The sequence below is a fragment of the Aplidium turbinatum genome, chromosome 10 (genome assembly GCF_918807975.1).
Source record: "Aplidium turbinatum chromosome 10, kaAplTurb1.1, whole genome shotgun sequence".
NCBI lineage: Eukaryota > Metazoa > Chordata > Ascidiacea > Aplousobranchia > Polyclinidae > Aplidium > Aplidium turbinatum.
This window is the reverse complement of record NC_137481.1, coordinates 4661409-4684155: the sequence shown is the minus strand read 5'-3', so window position 1 is coordinate 4684155 and position 22747 is coordinate 4661409. Positions and strand designations below refer to the sequence as shown.

Sequence of the window (22747 nt, the reverse complement as noted above, 5' to 3'; positions counted from 1 at the left end):
TAATAAAGAATAACTTATTTAAATCAAGTAGATCAATGTCAACATTTATTACAGTCACAAAAAAGAATTTAATATACTGTATCAATTTACCTTCTCCACATGTATCAATTTACCTTTTTTAAAAAAAGTTATAAAATACTGATTTTTGTATGCTTGGATGCACATTGCAGAAAAAACGTGACATGCCCTTGAAGCTTTATCAATGAACTGTCAAATGAGTTTGGTTTCATCTTTCAGAAACTTTTCTTTAATTTTCCAGACGAAGATAATCATGAGTTAAAATTTTTACAAAAATACTCAAAAAACACACTTTCACAATTTTATGCCATAAAAGCACGAGTTAGCTGCATGATGCAATTTTTGTAGGCATTATTTTCACAGATCTTCCACCTAATGACAATATTTTTTTCTACATTTCTGTAGGGGGGGTGTATCAAATTACCTTCCCTTCTCCTAAAGTAAATCTCGAAATTACCGTAGAGCCTACCGGTAGTGGCTTTGACAGAGTGATGACTTTGGTGGGCATCTGCTATGATGTTGCTTCTGTAAGTTGTTCCGTCTATAAGATACCTTCAAATGGATATTTACCATTCAGATGAGCTGTTTTGTTGTACACCAACTTTGTCAGTTGTGACTAATACCTTCTAGCATTCGTATCAGAGAGATGAAAAGTTATAAATAATTGTTTTTATACAGCGCGGTAGACTTCTCAACGCTTTGTAGCCTATGCTGCTCCCAGCTCTCCGTCTTTATTCCTTCTTTATAACATAGGCTACATATTGAGACATTATGTACTTTGTACGCGCCGAGAGACATTAACATTGGAAAATTGATCACAGACGTATTCGACAGGTTAGCCTACTGCATTCTACCCGTTTTCTTGCTTTGTGATAATTTCACTTCACAAAAATCGTTTTCTGTCTTTTTCTTTAGGAAAAACGTTTATTCATAAATCAGCATGCTGCAATTGTTGGTAACAATTATTACGTAGAAATTATACTTGATATTAAGTTAAATCCCAAACTCGCTACCTTGATATTTTGGAAAAAAGGTTATCAATATTTCACGATTACTCCAACTGAATCACGCTTCATCTGTGATCAAATTTCTACTTTTCAAGTGAAGGAAAAAATCAGAATAAAAACAAATTTTAAATACCAGGGCTGTAGAAACGGTGGGATTTTGGCATGTCCGGAGTCGGAGTCGTTAAAAAAGGCCCGACTCCGACTTGATACAAAACGATAAAAATTTTAAATAGGTTTCGACATTATTTAAAAAAGAAATAAAAAAGGAGTTAAAAGTCATGCAAATATCACTTTGTGTGGAGCTACATGTACTTGAGAGGTTATTATTATTTTTTTTATTCACTTGTTGATTTATGCATATCAGTTTGTATCATCTGTGGATCCTTCTCTTGTATCAAGGGCCAGTCCTATAGATGTTTGCTGGTACACCCCTTCATTTTCTTTGAAACTAAAATTTTTGTTAGCAATCTTTTTTCAAAATGCTTTTTCTTGTTTCGAAAACTTTTTCCACTTTCGAAAAAGTTGACCTTTCAATTTTGATCGTAACTTAAGTGAAATAGAATTTTTAAAAAATGACAAAAACTTAAGAAAATCTGGCAACACTGAAAGTGGAGAAAACCAGCTACATGTATTAATTTAAAAGTCGGAGTCATATAATTTTCGCCCACCTTCACAGCCCTGTTTAATACAACAACAATGCCATACAAATTCATGCCATGCGTCGCCGCCTACTAAGAGGCCTGAAGATACAAGCAGGGTAGAATCTGCTTACCCAGACAACAAAATCTGGTGTTTTTACATTGATTCATTGTCTGCAGACGTTGAATTAAATGTAAAAATGACGGGTTTTGTTGTCTGAGGTTGTGCTAGCCGAAGCAGCATTCAAAGTTCGATCTCAGTGATGCAACCAACACACGAAACTCAGAAGATTCATTTTCTTCGTTGAGAAACCATTTCTCTTAAACTTTCTTCACTGCTTTGGACGTTTCGAAGCAAATAAGTTTTCTTGGCCTGAAATTAAAATGCAAGAACTTCGTTCACTTGAGAATGAGAAAACACAAAAAGCTATAAAACAAAGAAAGGCGTAAGCTTATGTTTGAATGACGTCATTAAAGCAATGTCGCGAATTTGTCTGCGACTGTAGCAGGCTATTCTTTTAGACTTGCCACAATTTGCGTGGATAACCGAGCTAACCGTCGACTGAAATCAAGACACCCATTCGTGCCAGCTGCTCAACTTCTTATCAACGAAGCTGATGTACAAGACATCTCTGCGGTTGCTTGGGCGGACCATAAATGGAGTTCTGAATGGAAGTCAACCGCCACCAGACTCTATTCGTTCATCCCCGACGCCGACACACGCCCCATCGGTCTAACACTACAAAGACAGGCATGGGTGCGCCTCAACCGTCTCCATACGGGCGTCGGGCTTTTCCGCTCAACCATGCACCAATGGGGAATGGCTTCTTCCTTCTCCTGTGAATGTGGTGCCGAGGAACAGACCGCAGATCACATCATCAATGACTGCTCTATCTTCCAGCCACCTAACGGAGTGGAAGGTCTGCGTGTCATGGATGATGAAACCAAAGACTGATGGCTGCTCTCTAGTAGCCTTCCAGTGTAGTCCGGGAACATCGTGAATCTGGGGTGGTAAAAGGATAGACCCTCGGCCCCAGACGCTCACACGACGACGACCGAGCTATAGTTTCAAATAATTCAGAAACAAAGCACTCTAGAATAGATGATGTTGGCGTTGTGGGATTAACAGCGGGTACTAGAAGACAGTCATGCTGGGCCATCATGACTCAGAGAGCAAAATTAATTGATGATTAGGTTATTTTTGAAGGGTTTTTGACGCTAACTGCAAAAATGTCCCATTTTTTCTCCAGCACACCAGGTTTTGAGATATTTGTTGTTTAAGTTTGATATAGTTTGTCCGCCCCGTTAGCTCAGTGGTTACGCGCCAGGCTCAAAATCACGCGGAGCTGTTTCGACTCCCGGGATGTGCGCTTGAACAACGTATTTCAGGACTGCTCTCCATTCAGCGGCACCTAATGAATGGAATAATTCCCCGGCAACAACACTTCAACAATCGGAAACTTTACTCTGCCAATCTCGATAACCGGCCCTGTGTCAAGAGCTTCTACAAGTATGCGAAACTACCAGGAATAACCAATTAAGGCTTTGTCAGTCCGAGGATAAAGATTCAAAACCAAACCAAGACGGCGCGATTTGACCTAACAGTGACAATTTTGACCTCAAGCTTGCACAATGCGGATTTTACAACGCATTGTGATTACCAGTTGCATTTTAGAAACGTATTTTTTTTATGACTAAATACGTAAAATATTACAGTGTGCAAATAATTTAAAAACCTGATGTGTTAGAGAAAAAACAAGCGCAGATTCACAATCAACGCAGAAAATTCATCGAGAAAAGTTTACCTGCATTTCTGATTAAAACTTTTACAGTAGATAAAATTTGTTGACCAGTGATAAATCGTACATTGATTCAACGTCTGCACTCTGCAGACGTTTAACAAAACTGAACAAAAAAACTGACAAAGTTTGCTGTCTAGGGACGTGCATGCCACAAATCACTTACTTCAAGCTCTTTAGCTTTAGACTTTTTAGTGTGTTTATCTTCTGCAAGATTTTTGAGCACAACATTCTTGGGCTGAAGGAGGAACCTTGAGGTGCACAAAATCAATTAACTGATTTGATCTTTGTAGTTTATTTGCTACTAGCTATTTTTTTTATTTTAGTAGTTATTTTGTTAAGTTAGCAAAAACTATTTTACTAAAAAGATAGACACTACATACAGTTTAAAAAAAAAGGTTTCCATCACAATGTATTGGTTGAAACAGATCAAAAGACAAATATAAATTGAACTATATTTTCTGTAACACAGTGCAGCTATATTTCAGCAAAAAACTTTTCATAACACTTTCGAAAAGGATAGACCCTAGGAGGGTTCAAACAAAGAACACACTGATTCAGATTGCAGATCTGTAAGAGAAAGAGGACTCACATTCTTCCTACACTTTCATATAACCTCACATCATCTGGTAATGATGTGATTTCTTGAGTCGTCAGCTCATTTTTCTTCTCTTGCACGAGCAGCTTATGAATCTGGGCTTCACATATGTTCATCTGGGCTTGTGTTTCCACTCTTTTCTTTTGCAATTCCATAAATGCCTGCAAGTGAATGTATAGTTCATGCCAACAGACAAGCAAAGCAATCTCACAAATCTTGATGAACTTGTTTTTCTTACATAATTTGATTTGATCTAAATTTAACAAACAAAGTTTGAAATATTAAGTTGTGACAATCACTAGTTCAGCATAATATTCCAAGACCAACACTTATTAAGTTTTACTCTACATCTTTATTGTCATTTAACCCTCTGCTACAGTTGAAGATAACCCTAGAAGTTAATAAAAACATTGTTGACCAAAAGAAGGTCCTGTGTTATGATTAAAGCTGAAAAATAAAAGACTTAAATTCAGTGGCGTAGCTAGGGAATGTGCCGCCTGGGGCGGATTCAGATTATGCCGCCCCTTCAAGAAAAAGCATGTGAAAATGAATTTTTTTTAATTGACTTAAAGTGGAATCATTGTATGTTTTGAACCAGTAGCGTAGCCAGTAATTTTGAAAGGGGGGGTTTTAAGGGTCGGCGGGCGAGGCCCGACAGCGTCCTCGCCAAAGACGACACCCAACGGCGGGGGGTCCTCGTCCAGAAAATTGTGAAAAATTACTTTGGATTTGGTGCATTCTGAGAGCATTTTCAACAAAAATGTGGGTATAAATCCCCTAGTATAAATATTCCTGTAAAATGGTGCTGTCCGGTGGCATACCAAAAGAATAAGATCATGTTTTCTTGGGAATTTTTTGGTAACTTAATAAAGCTAAGTCTCTATGTTTTCTTGTTGCTAATTCCTGGCTGAGATATTTGAATGTTTGGTATTGGCAAAACTCGCTCTTTTAATGGAGTTTCGTTTAAAATTAGGCAAACTTTGTTTTAGAGACATAGAGACTGAAAGCATCATTCTCAATATCGTGACGTCACATGCGTGCCAAAGGGGGGGTTGTAACCCCCAAACCCCTCCTCCCCCTTGGCTACGCCACTGTTTTGAACGTTGCCATTCTGTTTGCTTTTATTTTCCGTGTACATTTGCATTAACAAAAAAAACAAAACGTCCTGTCTGAAAGTGCCGCCCCCCAGACATGCCGCCCCTAGCTATGCCACTGCTTAAATTTTACAAATAAATCAGTTTAAAAGTGCAGCTCATGATCGTTAGCAATGGTGCATCGTATATAACCCTCAATACAAGAAAGGAACACAATGATGTTGATGATGATAAAAAGAGCTCTTGCAGAGAAGTACATGTGGTTCCTTGCATACCACAAATAGATAAATCACCACACTGCATTACTTATATAGTAATAAGGCGTTCGTCTCGTGTACGTTTACTGCACTAATGAGACCTTAAGGTCAAAACATTGACGTCATGTCTGCAGTAATAAATATTGCACTATGTGTACTTGATCAAGGTTTGGTCTTTAGACAACTTACTTTTTTCAGTTCTTGATCCATGACGATATGGTATCCTTTTCAAACACAATGTTGATTTTCGTTAAGATTGTGTGTGATTATACTGTATAAAGAAACCTACCCAATAATAAACAAAAACAATGTCATACCACCAAAGTTGCTGCCATTTATTTACATTTGCTTGCAAATGAGTTGGTTTGTTATTCGAAGCTACTGGTACCCAAGTGGAGAGACAGCCTAAAGATAACATAAAAGGAGTACCAAGCCGTTTGCTATGATTTAAGCATAAATAAATGCAGAAGGCTTTGACACTTTATTTTAGGCTACCAATAGCAAATTATTTTCTGATTATAACTTGTCTATAACTACATACATATTATACCAGTCTACAAAAATAATAGAAAATATGAAGATTTAAGTAATTTTAACAGAAAATATAAAATTATAATTTTGCAAATGCAACTCTCAACCTTGTATGTTTTAACTTGATACTCATTTTCTGTTATTTTTAGGTTATCTCTCTACTTGGGAGCTGGACTGCTGGTACAGTAGTTCCGAATAAAGAACTCACTTTTATACAAGCAAATAGAAATAAATGACAGCAAAGTTGGTAGTGTGATACAGCAAATGTTTGAATTTGGTGTAGTTAGGCTATGTCGGACTATTTATGTGTCGCATAGCTGACAATAGTTGGTTAAGTGGCGATGGTTTAACTTTCAAGATGTGCGCTTGACACACTCCAAAACATTTTTTCATTCAGGAGTACCTGAAATAAGTAGGTGAAATAAGTCATAACAACATTTCAACAACAAGCAGGACTTCATTCTGTTGATCTCGGTGGCTGAACCTGTATCAGTGGTTCATAGCACAAGTATAAAACTGCCATGATGAAGCTTCAAAGAAGCTTTCTGAATTGAAGAAATATTTCTATATAATTAATCACAGTTTTGCAAAAAGGTTGACAAAGTTAATTACCATATTTAAATGAGCATGCACTGTTCAACAATAACAAATTGTTTTATCGATGCATATTTTAAAGGCAGTGGCTATTTGACCTGCTCCGGTCTTTTAATCTGAAACACTATTTGACCGGTCATGACGTCACTACTCACTATACATGCACTTTTTTTTAACTACAAAAAATCTATTTACCAATAAATTTTTGTAGTTACCAAACCTGGTTGATTTTTTATTGATTATTATACGTTTGGTTGAATCCTCTTATATGGATCCTACAATTATTTATGATTAGCAATTCCCATAACACCGAGAAGCCAGAACTGAGGTTAAGAGTCTGCAGAAACCGGGTGCAACCTAGTTCGTACCTTGAACCATTCGTACAGTCAGTTCGCACCCTGAAAAGATCGAGAAAAAAAATTAAAAAAGCCGAAGTCGCTGATTGTAGTTTAATAGCACAAAGCCGAAGTCGCTGATCGGAGTTTCCCCAAACAATTTGAAACAAACTCGATGGTTAGGGTTAGCGGAAACTGCAAAACTGTGGAAAAATGTTTGTGGAAACTGCGATTAGCGAGGGTTATGGTAAGGATTACCGTCCCTAGTTAGGGTTAGAGCATAGATTACTCTATGGTTAGAGTTAGGGTAAGCGGAAACTGCGGTTAGCGGAAACTGCAGAAAAATGTTTGCGGAAACTGCAGAAAAATGTTTGCGGAAACTGCGATCAGCGAGGGTTAGACCATAGATTACTCTATGGTTAGGGTAAAGGTTAGCGGAAACTGCGGAAAAATGTTTGCGGAAACTGCGGAAAAATGTGTGCGGAAACTGCGATCAGCTAGGGTTAGAGCATAGATTACTCTATGGTTAGAATTAGGGTAAGGGTTAACAAAAACTGCGGAAAAAATTTTGCGGAAACTGCAATCAGCGAGGGCTAGAGCATAGATTACTCTATGGTAAGAGTTAGGGTTAGCGGAAACTGCGGAAAAATGTTTGCGGAAATTGTGATCAGCGGACTTCGGTTTTGAGCTATTTTTTCTCTCGATCTTTTCAGGGGGAAAATTTTAAAATGATTGCGGAAACTGCAATCAGCGACTTCGGCTTTTTTTGATTTTTTCTTTCGATCTTTTCAAGGTAATGAACTGACGGTCCGAACTGTTCATGGTACCTACGAACTAGGTTGCATCCGCAGAAACCTTTTATTACTATGAGTAATAGAGTTTTTTTAATTTGTTGGAATTTGAGAATTTCTCTCGGTAATTTTCTGTTTGTCGTAAGATGATGTGACCGTGTTTGCCGAACGGAACGACGCATTACGGTACATTTTTGCTCTCAACAAGTTAGTTTGGTGGCTGTAAAAAGTTATATACTTCTTTAAAAAAAATGGTTTCATCAATCAAGTTTTCTTTTAGGCAGTGTTTTTCAGCAGGCATTTTTGTTTGAAGTACGGTAAAATGCTTCTGGGTAGTATCTAACTTAGAGATGTACCGATATATCGGTATCGGCATCGGTATCGGTGATATCGGCCATTTTTTGAGTATCGGTATCGGTATCGGCATCGGTATCGGCAAAATTTGGCCGATACTGTGGCCGATACTAAACATGTAATAAAAAGGCGTTTGCTGCGAATTTTCTGCAGAAGCAAAGATATAGATTTTTTAAAGTAGTAACTAACGTCACATTGATGTAGAAAAATAAAAACCTGTTCAAATTTTTGATACCTCACACTCCCATGACTTCATGCGCACACCTTTTGGCATTGTTTGCTTACAGTGATTCTTTCACTCAAACAAAACGTTTTGTTTCAGAAGTTTTGCGTTGTTCGATTCTTAAGTTGTGAAGGAGACTCAATTTCTCCAATATTTATCATTTGTGTTTCTTTTTTACTCTCAACAGAGGATAAAACCAGGCCAGGACTGCCCAGGTGGCGGAAATGTGTATAATTTTGCATCGTTTTTGCGTTGCTGGACGTTTGGGGGACCCGTGTAACTTGGTTCTTTTTGGTGGGCTGGTTCTGTCGGTTTGTGATGTGGTTTCCGCATTTAGTTATGGTGGACTCGCCAAGCTTAGGCAATGTCGTGGAGGAGTGGGTGGGAGCGGTGAGACTGCGAGTCCTCACTGGGCTGGTCAATAAGTGGTCTTGTTGCACCTGGGATGGCGGCCTCGTTGTGGGGGAAGCGTTCTTCTCGGCTGTCGGCGCGGTGCTGGGCACTCACTGGTTTGGCGGGCTGTTGCAATTCGCTGGCCATAGCGGTGTGGCTTCCACACTAGCCATTTAGACCATCCAATCAACTATATGTTTCTCGGCAGCCGTTTTGCAGCAAGAATTGACATCGACAAGAATTGAAATGGCTAGTGTGGAAGCTGCACCGTTGTGGTTGGCGGGTCGCAGCTGCTCGCTGTGCTGGTGGGTGCTCGGCCTTGTGCTGGTGGCCGGGAGGGGCGCTCCTTTCTTCGCGGTGGGGTTGTCGTCTTGGGCGCGGCAGGACCGTTTTGATTGGTTTGGTGAGGATTCGTGGTCCCTTTGCTTTCGTGTTGGGCCTGCTAGTTCTGCCGTGGAATTGTTTGGGCTTGGTGGGTATGTTGCAGCGAGGGGTGGAAGTTGGGTCGCGGACTGGTGGAGCCGGCTTGCTGGGGGCAGCCGGGTTGCATAGTTTTTTTGGACGTTTAGCAGCGTGGGGGCGATGCGGGATTGTGCATTTTTGCTGCCTGGGGGGTCTTGGCCTGGCAAAAGCTTTTCAACCAAACGACAAGCGCCCTTAGGTTGCATATTACTTGTCGAATAGTTTTTGTACGACTACACAAATCACTTGGTTTACATTTTACATCTTATTATCAATTATGATAGCCTATTTGGAGAGTTTGCGCAAACACTTTATTTAATTTTTCAGAAACCCCAATTATGATGTAATGTTTCTTCCCTTATACCCTAGTCCTCAATTATGGTGGCCTTTCATTACTAAAACCTACTATTATGACACAAAAATGCGGTTGAGATTGGATTCTTGAATCTTTAATAAATTATACCAATTGAAAGCGTTTTTTAATAGTTCTATGCAAATAAGGTAAAACTTAGCATTTGATATAATACCTTGCAAATACCAAAATTGCATCTTTTTGTAACACCAAAGTATCGGCCAAAATATCGGTATCAGTATCGGTATCGGCCTAAAAAAGTGATATCGGTATCGGGATCGGTATCGGCCACAATATTGGTATCGGTACATCTCTAATCTAACTCATACCCTTGTTGGGGATACCAGCCCGAAAAACATCGTACGTGCCGCTGATTCAGTTGAATAAAACTATTCAATTTCTAACTTGTTGAGAGCAAAAATGTAATGCATAGTTCCATTCGGCAAACATGGTCACATCCTCTTATGACGAACGAAAATTACCCAGAGAAATTCTCAAATTCCAACAAATTAAAAAAACTCTAACTTTATTACTCATATTTGAAAAGACATAAAAAATTGGGTGGTAGGCTACTCAAATTAAAAATTGAACACAAAAATGCAGCAGCCTAACGATTGAGTCCCTTCGGGTCAAAATTTAGTTAAAAAAAAAAGAACGATTCCGGGTAGCATCAAACTCATTCCCTCTGGAACACCAGCCCGAGAACTATTGTATGCGCCACGAACCCAGTTGAACATGGAAGTCAAATTTAGAACTTATATAGAGACTTTTTTCTTTTCTTCTCATGTTTTGCTTTGAAAGATTGATTGAATCTTTATCCTCGGACTGGGAAAGCTTCTTGCAGAGCTTAATCCTGGCAGTTTCGCATACTTGTAGAGGCTTTGAATCACTGACGCAGGCCCGGTTACCGAGATTGGCAGAGTGAAGTTTCCGATTGTTAAAGTCTTGTTACCAGGGAATTATTCCATCCATTAGATGCCGCTGAATGGAGAGCATTCTTTAACGTGCGTTGCTCAATCGCACACCCCGAAAGTCGAACCAGCGCCGCTTGATCTTGAAGCTTCTTCGTTCTAGAAGTGACGCGCTAACCAATTGAGCTATCGGGGCGGAAGAGAAAAAGAAAAGAGAAAAAGTGCATTGTATATATAGTGACGTCATGACCGGTCAAATAGTGCTTCAGATTCAAAGGTACCGGATCCGGTCAAATACCGGTAGCCACTGCCTATTTTAAACTTTTTGGTTTAGTCATCTTTCCCTTTGGTTAGTGTCAAATTTGTGAGTTTACTTTATTGTTCTCCAGCCTACTGTAACATGTTATTATTATTATTTTTTATTATTATTTATTTGCAATCAGACTCAAAGTCCATAGAATTCAAATTTTTAACAGTCATCTCACAAAATATCAGTTATTGCCAGCAATGAAAAATAAAATTAAAAATTGCAGTGATCTGCTTTTATAGAGTGTCACTGGGACCCATGCTGGCTTATTCACAGCCAACAAAAAACAGTACACAAAACTCTTGTCTATTTCATATTCAAAAATACCTTACTTAGAGTTGAACTACATACGGTACCGGTACATCTTTTTAATTTTACTTTGAGGCGAGTTTTGACGCAGTTGTCAGCAGGGTTGTCAGATTAGTTGTAGCCTTCCCTTCCAGATTGCATGTCAGTTTGATTCTAAATTATTCTAAATTTATTATATTCTAGACATTTCATTTTAAGTCTAAAACAAAATACCATTACATATGCAGTGTATGTTGTAAATATGGTATAACTTACAATAAGTAGTGGTGAGAATCTTCATGTTGAAACGAAAATATCCCTATGATAAGATGATGCCAGCACATTTTTTATCAAGTTTTGTAGCCTTTGTTCACCCCAATTTTATATCTGTGCCTGCGTGCTTGTTGAAAAAGTTTGTCAAATGGTCGGCAGTGTAAACGATGTATGCTAACAAATGAACACAGCAAGTGAAAGAGCAACTGTTTTTTTCTTTATATCATTAGAATTCTTGAAAAATGTACGTAGTCGTAGGGTTGCCTCCTGCTGAGAAGCCTTGCCCAGTTTTTGCCTGTTTGTGTAAGAGCTACCTTTGATAAGTTAATCGCTGTACATCTGCTAAAAAATATCATACCGTACATACAAATATTAGCCTACCCTAAAAGTGTTTCCAGAAAGCAATATAATCCATTATTTGAGTGTAATTTTGCAAAAATTTTCCAGGGGGCATGCCCTCGGACCCCCTAGAATACGCGTGTCTTCGAAACGTTCTTAACCCCCATGAGTTTTATTGCTTCCCTTCAATCCCTTGCTCAACCCACCAGGATACGCCACTGCGTAGAGCCATATTCTTCCTACAATAAACTTCACATACGCTTGGATTTTTGAACTTCTTATCTAACTTCTTCGATGCAACAAAATATGAAAATCAATAAATACCGTACCGGTACTTAACAATAACTACGGTACTGTATTCTGTAACAACCTAAAAACATAACAGATTAAAAGTAAACTTAACATACATGGAAATATAACCCAGTGTTCGGAAGGTCTTGTCAGCTAACTAGGTTGCGCCACACTTCTCACAGACAGGCTTTCGCGCCAGAGAGCGTGCAATTCAGCAACAAAGTTTCAAAGAAAGAGACGGAACTAGGGCAGAAAGTTACGCGCACGCGTTGCAGCTACTAAATGCAATGAAAAAAATACAATTACCGAAACAATCTAGACTTGTCTAAATAATCCCAATTTGCTTCTAAAAATTATTCCAGATTCCAGACATTTTTTTTCTCTACTAGACAGTTCGTTTTGATTCCAGATCTGGAATCAATTATTCCAATCTGACAACCCTGGTTGTCAGTTGAGGTCAGAGTCAGGGTTACCAGATACTCAAGCTATAGTAAGGCCAAATTCATTTTAAAATAAGGCCAAAAAAAGGCCAAATTTTTTATTTACTTCTATTAAGGCTAAATAAACGCTAACAATTTAATTAAAGTACTTTTTTGTAAATGCCATTTAACGATCAAGCATAACAGAAAATAATTTAACACTGTCAGAACATAATGACCGGTTCGTTTGGTACAATATAGTTGTACCGTTTACTATTTTTCGCAGCAGACAAAATAAAAGGTTTCTCTCTCTTGTTTGCATAATCTGTTTAATAAACAATTACTGTCGTAGCAGAAAAACTAGAAACCATTATTACTTTAATTCATCATCAGTATGCCTTACTTACTGTATACTTACTCATTTTCAATACTTGGAAAATAGGCTGTGGAATTTGGCCTAAAAAAAGGCCATCTGGCAACTTTGAGCAGAGTTACCAAATAAGAAGATGATGTTTCTCGATAAACTTTTTAAAAATTTGCACTTTTGATAGGGCTGAAATTTGTTCGAAACATACTGCAGTATTTAAAAAAAATCGATTCTTTTGAAACACTTTTTCCTTATTTGGACCAAAAATCTTGTCAATCTGTTTTAATCAAGGATTATTGGAGACAATTACATTTTAAATATCTACGAGCCAATTCTTTTATGTTTCACTACAAAGTTTTCTGATTTTTTTTGTCAAATATATTTTCACACAAAAAGCCATTAGGTTACGAGTATTCTTGTTTTGGTCCTGTCGAACAAAGAGGTCATCAGACAGTAGGTTATGCCAAAATCTATCAAAGTTTTAAAATTTTACAAAATATATGCCAACCTGGCAGCATTGTTACCACACACACACAAACACACACACACACGCACACACAACAAAGGTTGTCGTCGTCGTCGTGTGAGCGTCTGGGGGCGAGAGTCTATCCTTTTACCACCCCAGATTCACGATGTTCCCGGACTACACTGGAAGGCTACTAGAGAGCAGCCATCAGTCTTTGGTTTCATCATCCATGACACGCAGACCTTCCACTCCAAGGTTGCCAACAAAGGTAGAGTTGCCAGAGTATCTCTTTTGCTGCTTTTTCTTTCAATTTTTTATTTTTTTATTGAGTCTTCTAAATTTGGTTGACACACCACAGATTGACACACTCATTTGCAACAGAGTTGTATAGTTTAACGTCTTGTTTACTACACTGGGTGTAAGTTAATAGCACAAAAGAAGTTGGTTGGGCGTTTGATGCTTGATGCTACAAATACATGCAAATGGGCCAGTGTTGTAGTCCTACTTTATTATTGCAGATTTGGTAGCCAACGATCAGTCTTACTTACTTTAAGTTATTAATCAGGGAGGGAGCGATGACATTTTTATTTCGTTTCTTAGGAGAATGGTACGGTACAATTATACGCAATACGAATAAAATAGCACCATAGCAATCTAGAAACCACAACAGACAGGAAACAGCGTAAGACTGTATCAGTCATCCAGTCAGCTGCTTCCCTGTTCTTAAAGTGACAAATGCCAAGCATTGGCAAATTACGTTGAAACAAAATTAGGCTGATGTTCAGTAAAAATGAAAGAAACAAGGGACGTTATAAGGTAGCCTACATGATATCAAAGCAAGACAATCAGTTTAAAATATGGCGCGGTCGCAACACTTGAACGCATCTACCATTCTGATTCTTGCGCTACCATTCTTGATTGATTTGCCTTTCATCTTGCAAATTAGTCGCTTTAAAGTTTTATTTATTGTCTTCTATGGTGCCATTGAGACAAAGAAAAAAGTTGACAAAAATATTGATTAAAGATTTTTGTGTATCGGGAAAATTCAATTTTTTGCATTTGGCAACGCTAAATCATACCAAAACATTAAAATAAGTGAACAATTAACAAAACTTACCCGTCAGTTGGTGACTCTGTAGCTTACCTACATAATCGGTGGTAGCAATGTCTGGTAGCAGGTGTAGCTCGTAGGACTTGTGCAAACATTAAGGACTATATATTTTTTCATGGTTGTTTTTGCGTATCTTATTTTTGTTGACAAGAAAGATATGCAGTTGTTCTGCCAAATTGCTTAATTTATAAATGTAAAATCAGGCCAGTTTGTTAATTTGCCATCTGCTGTGGCACAGTTAATCAAGTATTGGATTCAGATTCATGGATTTTAACATTAGCAGTCAATAAATAGCCTACATTGAGTGACACTGACGTTAGCTAAACGAAAATTAGACTTTGATTATAATTTCATCAAATGATTCTTACATGTTAAAATCAAATAATTATTTTTAGTATGATTGTTCTTTAGTATGATTACCAGTACTTCATCATGTTATTCACTTGTTTATATAGCTCTGAATTAACGTGCTATTTTGTCTTTTAGACTGATTTTAAATAAGGAAGTACATTATAACTGATTCATCATGAAAGGACCACCGGACACATTGCCTCCAGACAAGCCAGAAGAACATATTGCAGAGGAAAACATTGATAGGTTGATATTGATTGCACTGTTTTTTGATATTGTAGTTGAATTTTGATGGCAGCTATTACCGTAGTAGTGATATATTGCTGTGAAGCTGTTTATTAAATGATGCTTAATTTGATGTTTTCTTGAATGTAGAGTTGAAGATGTTGTACCTGAGGAGGTAATTGATCCCGAGTTTTCTGACAATAATGAAGATGAACGAAATGCACAGGATCTGCTTGCGGATTATGGCTGGATGGCAAATGAAGAAGAATACAACCAGCAGGTAGGCCAGCTAATGCTTGCATGATACAAAGCACTGATCTTGCATAGCTTTCTTGATTGACTTTTCTTCATAACTTGTATATTACACTATATATATTACATATTACAATATATTACTTATTATGTTTGAATAAGGACCTTCTGATTATTCTCCTTTTAGGTGAAACAGGCTGTCAAGGGTTTAGAGCAGTGGTTACCAACCTGGGGTTCCCAACCTGTGGTTCCCAACAAAGCATTTGGGGGTGCGTGATTACCTTGATGAATTTTGGAAAAAAAACGAAAAGCGTACTTTTTCCTTTCATTTCTCTCATTAAATTTGCTTCCGTTGAAAAAGTTTCAGCATAGCACTTTGGGTCATCTTAATATTCAAATAGGCTATTGCTGACATTTCATCGAAACCTTTATCAATAAATTATTCAAGTTTCCGAACATGACTGAGTTCACTTTTAGTGAGTCAAATAATAACTACACTAAACATCAGTAAAAAATATATCGTAGCCTATATTCAAGCGGGTGGTAGGCTTGAGTGAAGAGTAACTTAGTTTTCCTTCAAAACCTTGACTAGGTTTAATAACAAGCAAAGTCGCACCATTATGCTTGTAACTTGCAGCCAGGGTTCATATGCTCTATAGAAATGTATTCATGTAGTAGAGCGTTGTCTCATACGAACTTGCCACAAGACCAATCCATCTCGAGTAGAGGTAATAGCGAAAGATAACGAATTAAGTAAAGTTCCACCAGCTGCAACCTGTGTTCAGGATACATAGCAAATATCCTGTGGAGATGTGCTAATATCAAGAGTAGTAGAGCGTTGTCTCGCACCTCATCTCCACACGCGCATTAACAAAACAACATATTTTTCTGTTCAATATAACATTTTGTGTGAAAAGCATTGCCCTACCTGCCAAGTTGATACAATCTGCAGACTTTACTAGGAATAGCACCTAAATGAACAGGCGCCACAGTGCTCCGCACCTAAATATTCAGACGCCACAGTGAAGCCTATCTGATCGGCGCCTAACTGTCTGCGCCTAAAAGACGTGGACCCGTAAATGCTAGCAAGATTTGTTTTGGTTGTGCTAGTTTGTATTAATATGATCACCATGCCTGGCAGTAATACGGGCACATTCCAATTTGATACTAGGTCTTGGAGTGATTCCATTTATGATCATAGGTTGTAACTACAACATACTTTCAAGAATTTAGTGATATTACTCATATTAGCATGTTTCGTAGATTTGAACAGATTTGTGAAAGGGAAAAGTATACTACATAATTAAAAAATGTAAAATGTTTCTTAAATCACTGTAAAATGAAATGTTTGTATCTCATGCCACAATTTATTTTTGTTACACTTCACAATATTGTTAATGTTATATTCTATTCTATTGTTATATTTATATTATAATATTATATATATTCTATTGTTAATGTTATATATCTATATCTTTGATTATTATGGCTTCAGGGTAGTAATGCACTCGAATGCATGTCTGCATTAACCATGTGTGCTTTGTAAAGCAACACATATTTGCAATTGGGGCCAACACTACCGTATGCAACAATCAATCACTGGTTTATTTTTTCTCAAAATATCACGACAATACATTGGTACATTACATGATAAAATGTGAAAGGAAGGAAGCGAAAGACCTTATGAGGTTACCAAGTCAGCTTTCACCCCGTCAGTATTCAGAATATGTTTCTAATAAAAAATATACTGAAAACACTAGAGAAGAAAAAGAAATATTAAATGAAGTTAAGGTTTGCAATGTAGTGGTTACTGGTTAGTACACATTATTATGTCTACTGTTGCTTCATTTTGTTTGAAAGTACATACTCTGCCTCTACTAGTACTAACTAGTCTATTTGAAAGGTCCAATATCAAAAAATTGTTACTTCTTGAAATAAATTTAAATGATGTTTTTCATGCAAAAGTTTAGTCTGAAATTTGAGTCAAAATGTTTTCTGGGCTAAAACTATTTTTTTAAAGAACTTTTTACCTCTTTATATGCAGCACGTTTCTGTCTAGTTAAAAATAACCAGGTTTGGTGCAAAAAATTACTGGTGTATGCTTTGTTTGAATTTGCCAGATTGAAGTAAAAGTACCGGTAGTTAATTTTACTATATTTAGGACTTTCTGCTAGTAAAAAGTGGAAATTGTAGGAAAAAGAGAGGTGTTTACATATGTCTATGCCACGTATTAGATTGGCCCATGATGCAAAACAAGGGTTTGCAAATGATCTTATTATATATAGGCTGCATGTTTGAAGAAAAAAAGGTTAAGAAAATGTCAACACTTTAATGAAAATTTCAAATAATTTTACTAAACCTCGAAAAAGTTGTTTGAAGTTGCAGAATACCGTAACTTTCAAATTTTGCAATAAAATTTCATTCACTTGAATTAGTTCTAAGTGTGAAAACAAATTTCTTGACTTCTAAGATGGTTGAATTTTTGTATAAATTGTAGCTCTAAAGTAGAAGATATTTGCAAACCTGTCATAAGAAAAAGCATCTTACGGTACTTCGTAATGATAATCATGTGGTGAAAATTTCAATACATTGCTACTGAAGATACTCCACAAATTTCATGCTATTTTTGCAAAATCTGCAGCTATGTTTGAATGACTATAATCCCTGAGGGTATGGTTAGTTGGTTACAACTTTTTTGCAAGTGTGTTTGTAAATGAATTGTGGACTACTGTAGATGTGGTAGCAAAGATACCTTAGCCATTTTAATACGTGCATTACTGCGTTAGTGATAGAACTAATACTTTTTTTAATTTTTTTTAGGTGCTTGCCGAAATGGAGCAAGAAGAATATGTTGAGCAATTTTTTGAACAAATTAGAGATAGGGATGAGAGACATAGTTGGGTGATGTTCTATCAACCCCCATCAAGTAAGTTGTATTAATACAAGTTGATAATTATGTCCATCGCATAAAAAGAACTATTTTCAGAATGTTCAATGTAGAAAAAAGTTACGTAAAGAATTTTATTTTTGCAAAATTATTATCACCATTTAACATGCAATGAATGCTGTTAATGCTTTTGTCAAGATAAAACTTGTATGTCTGGACGCTATCAATTTTGTTGCTATGGTATTGGCCTAATGTTTTTGTTTGAGAATTACTGGAGTTTACTAAATTGTTTATTGAATAGTGTGGGCTATTATTGAAGCTTTTATGTGCACTATTTTGACACAAAAAATCGTTTCTAATTAAACATATTTTATGCTGGTACTGGTTGAGGTTTGTTGCTCAAGGCCATTCAACAGTTGTGGAAAGGCTTCGGTCTGCGTCAATAGTATTGTGCTTCATTAGCAATCGAACAAGAAAACTTTGTGCTTTATGTGTTTATGTCCATTGCTTATGGTGTTTGCAATAGGAAAAGCGGCATCGCTGATGTTGTGAAAATAAGAATTTTCAAAACCGAATAGAAATGTTTGAAGGAATCATTTTATGTTCATACTTCTTTGTATAAAAGAAAAAAATGGCTTTTAGTTGAGATTTATCAAAAGTTGACATGTACGCCTACCGTATGGTGACATCTGACGTCACTGCAACATAGCTGATGTTTCCTGAACGGTTCAGTGTGTTTTTGACGTCATACCTACTGTGACTTAACAGACGCCAGTGACGGCCCGGAAGTGAGAGGAAGCCTGGAAAGTAACTTTGATAAGTTGGTTGTGGATGAACCTTCATCGTCTGCGCCTCAGGTGATGGTACTTAACAAGTTAACATTATGTTCATACTCAACAGGCTAGACCTGCTTGTACAACAACCACATTGTTTGTCTTGCCACATTGCAGCATACCATAATGTTTATAATGTTATGATCTAGCCTCTGCAAGCAAGCCTCACACATGGAAAGATCCCCGATTTCAGCAGGTGCTTTGACTCAAGTGTTAAGTTACCAACCACATGTTATGCTTTTTGTGCGAACGAAAATTTTCGTTGTTTGCTTTTCTACGGTTTCCTCTACAAACAAGTTACAAATGTTTTGTTCATCCGATTTTTTTTACACATAAAAAATTACTTTCTGAATATTGTGATACTTTTTTCATCAGGGCAGTTTTTCGTGGTTTTTCACGAATGGTCCGAACCACGCATTGCAATTTCTGATACTTGGCACATATGACAAACGCAAAGATTTTTTTTCTTCCAAAAACATTTTTTTTGTGAAATTATATAAAAAATGTTCCGACCATTCGTAAAAACATTTACCAAATTAAATTCGTTTTTAGAAAGCTTTCCGAAGAAAATATTTTTAAACGAAGTGTTATAAATGTTTGTGAAGAAAACATTGTATGCTGCCACACACTTTGAAAATTATCATACTTACATCCAGTTGCGTACGATGATCATTTTTGTAGGTGTTCACTGTTCACTTTTTTAAATGTTTTAACACATACTTAATTTGCACAGTGACTTTTTATATCACGTCAGTTTATTTTGATATTAACAGCTACTGAGCAAACTGTAAACCTAGTGTGTGTTTAAATCTTGCTGAAAAAAAGTGAACACTCAAAAAATGGTTACCGTACTCCTCTGCTTACATCGTCTAAGGACGTTGAAACTATGAAAAAGAAGCAACTTTTATGCTTTCCTTCACGCTGAGATGGAAGCACTAGTAATTCCATAAACATCAGTAGCTTGTTGTAGCAAGCCTCATTGTATTAGTACGTTTGTTGATGTAGCGGATGCTTGACATCCTTAACAGAACGATGAAAGGAACAAACACGTTACTAATGTCAGTAATAACTTTCACAATAGAAATATCTCCAAATAGCGATTTTCAAATCAACGCATGCTGACCTCTCCTCAGCAGGGTTGCCAAATTATGAAAACGAACAGTGGTATCGAATATTGAAATTAAGAGAGCGAGGAGGTTCTGTTATTAACATTTTCAGTTTCAACGCATAAATTTGCTGTTCCTCAATGATTTCTGATTGCATCAGAATTGTAAGCTTCATGCATAGAGAATACGCCACAGATTGTTTCGCATGCAGTAACCTTGTGGTAGATTTGAACAATAGATGTGTCTCAGGCATGGAAGTTGTTTTTACCGCTTAGTTGAAGTGTTGTTGCTTGTAAATGATTCAGCCTACTATACACAATTTAATGGAAAACTGCTCTTGAAGTGCTTTGCTCACCTACCATGGTAAGATTTGAACCATGGTCAATTGATCTTACTGATTTTTCGTTCCCAGAGTCGATACTGATTTTTCGTTCCCAGAGTCGAGTGTTTACCTTTTGTGTTGTCGAGTTTTTGTTTGTTAGCTTGACTGCACAACATCACTTTTATACAACAGGCTTTTGACATGTTTTTTTTTCGCTTGGATAGATTGTGTTCAGCACGATTGCACACCAGTCTGCTTTTTATTTGTAAAGCGCTGAGGAGCAACGCATATCTGCGATGGACACAGCACTATATAAAAACAAGCATGATTATTATCATGAAAATAACCAGCCTTTATTTTCTTCCATAGTAGAGTATTTCTGGTGAAGCGTTCTTTGCCAGAACAAATAGCTGTTCAATTTTTATTGTGAGCTGTGCCACAGGTTTTTTCCTTATCACTAGCTCCAAACACCCTATTTTAAAAACTAAATACAGATATAAAACGTAGATTTTGAGACTTATAGATTTATTTATAGATTTTGAGACTAATATTTGCTAAAAAGATATCCAACTGATACCTTAGGCTTATAGCCCAATGTTGCAAATCTGCAACAGTTTGCAGGGCTTTCTATTCTTTGTTGATTGAAGTATTTACTTACAAATCTCCTCGTTTTTTAGTTGCATGGTTTGATTACCGATGTCGACTACTCGAGTAAGCAAAGTTTTCTTCGATAACGCGTGCGATCTATCATCTTATCGTAGAAATTATGAAAATACGTTTTCACTAAACATTTCTGGTACAGTAGTGCGCTAAATTGTACAGGAATGAAAAACAATATTGCGTTGCAGGGTGGCTTGAGTGCTGATGCAGTTGAATACATTCCAAGGTCCGAGAGCCAGTCCTGATGACGAGTATGTTGGACCACTGCACACGCCTCATCTGCCCCACATGGGCTTGTCGTCATATCACATGAAAGTTGAAGTCAACGACTTTTTAGAAGTTTGTTTTCCACTTATGATGGCGTTCGCTTTTCTGTGACATGCTATTACCAAAATCAGTATTTAAAGTTGTTTCCAAAACAATTTTCTGTCAAGTTCATTTCACTATGTTAGACCCTGCTACAATCTATGACCGATCAATATCGACGTGGCAATCTGCAAGTGATTCCCTTGCAAAAAAGTTCGTTGGTATTCAGTGTGGAGTTTGCCCGGTTATTTTTCGTTCTTTTCTAAATGCTTCCACTTTGCTAATTCCGAGCTTTCCTCTACTAAAAACCTTGTCAACATCAAGAGGTCTTGAAAAAATGTCACTTTTGAACGTATTTTTGGAACCCACACGGTTAATGACGGCAATGTAGTCCTGTTTAAACTTGGTTTTATGTTGCTTCGCCTACGCAATAGTTGGTTTATTGTTTGCTTGCAAAGTTCGTTACGTTGTCAGTATGGTGTTGTCAACGGGTTGCAACCAGTTTATGTGTTAAAATGTTGGGTTGTCGCTTATGGTTGTGTCTGGTTGGTAGAAAAGTTAAAATGTAATGGGATGAAGTTGTACGTAAACACTGTCTTCAAACGATCCACGGTAGACGATGAAAATTGAGTGGTGGCTCTGGTTTACAACAAAGAGCCCATTCAGCAAATCCTTCCTATTTTGCACTTTTCAACGTCTGAAGAGTTGAATCAACTTAAAAAGGATTATTTTGCAAGCTAGGAAAGTTTCCGCTCGCTCACAATTTTCCATCAACTTTGCTGAGTTTTGAGCGTCTTTTTGTGATCTACAGTAATAATAATTCACATTTGTATGATATGGAGAATATTCATCAAACTTGGCAAAACAAACGTGTATAACTTAGTCAATGTTGTCATTGCCGGAATGCACATGCTTGAACAAAGACATGTATTTTGATGGTGCTTTTTATATTGCACTTCATCAAGGTGTATCGGTTTCGTCGTGACATGATTGATCAACAAACGCGGTCCTTTGTTTGTGCCATCTCTCGTGTGAATGCCTGATGTTAGCGACCAGCTCATTACATAAATAGCAAGGCAAAATTGTTATCGTGTTTTTCAATGGAAATGTTTCAAGTTCTTTCAGTGTCAAATATAACCTTGTTAAATCTTAGTTTTTGCCAGGATGGCATTTTGTTCTTTTAGTCCAATGTGTGTTTCAGATACTGCCTTGTGTTTGAGATCCTCCTTTTTTTGTAAATTTTCGCTTGGTTAGAACTTGTACTCTTCAAAATGGGTAGTTGAATGCCAAGGTGCCTGTCCATGTTTTATTTTGGTACTGTAGTCATCTTTATGTTAATTTGACGCTATTCAGCGTAAAATGACTAAATTTGTGCTATGTGGCCATTTATGCTTCTGTTTAAAATCGTGATAAATAAATTACCATGTAATTACACCGTTGTATAGGGTTGGTTTTGAATCTTTATCCTCGGACTGACAAAGCCTTTATAGGTTATATATTCCTGGTAGTTTCGCATACTTGTAGAGGCTCTTGACGCATGGCCGGTTAAAGAGTGAAGTTTCCGATTGTCGAAGTGTTGCCGAGGAA

At 37.1% G+C, this 22747-nt stretch overlaps 2 protein-coding genes across 3 annotated transcripts; one reads left to right on the top strand and one right to left on the bottom strand.

The window, feature by feature from the left end:
* Positions 1-672: 672 nt before the first annotated feature.
* On the bottom strand, positions 673-11165 carry LOC145778501 (prefoldin subunit 1-like). Of its 2 annotated transcripts, none has more exons than XM_082589989.1 (5): positions 10992-11165; positions 5601-5696; positions 4055-4221; positions 3629-3713; positions 673-2036 (listed from the first exon to the last, which is right to left on the bottom strand). In XM_082589989.1, the coding sequence occupies exons 2-5, from the start codon at positions 5619-5621 to the stop codon at positions 1956-1958; spliced, it is 354 nt and encodes a 117-aa protein (XP_082446115.1). In that variant the 5' UTR covers positions 5622-5696; positions 10992-11165; the 3' UTR covers positions 673-1955. The 2 variants fall into 2 exon arrangements, with proteins under 2 accessions (XP_082446115.1, XP_082446116.1); XM_082589990.1 differs by having other exon boundaries at positions 11021-11165.
* Positions 11166-14704: 3539 nt separating this feature from the next.
* LOC145778603 (polyadenylate-binding protein-interacting protein 2-like) lies at positions 14705-22592 on the top strand. The gene is made up of 5 exons (XM_082590127.1): positions 14705-14815; positions 14945-15074; positions 17867-17972; positions 18702-18790; positions 21043-22592. The coding sequence occupies exons 1-5, from the start codon at positions 14745-14747 to the stop codon at positions 21097-21099; spliced, it is 453 nt and encodes a 150-aa protein (XP_082446253.1). The 5' UTR covers positions 14705-14744; the 3' UTR covers positions 21100-22592.
* Positions 22593-22747: the final 155 nt, after the last annotated feature.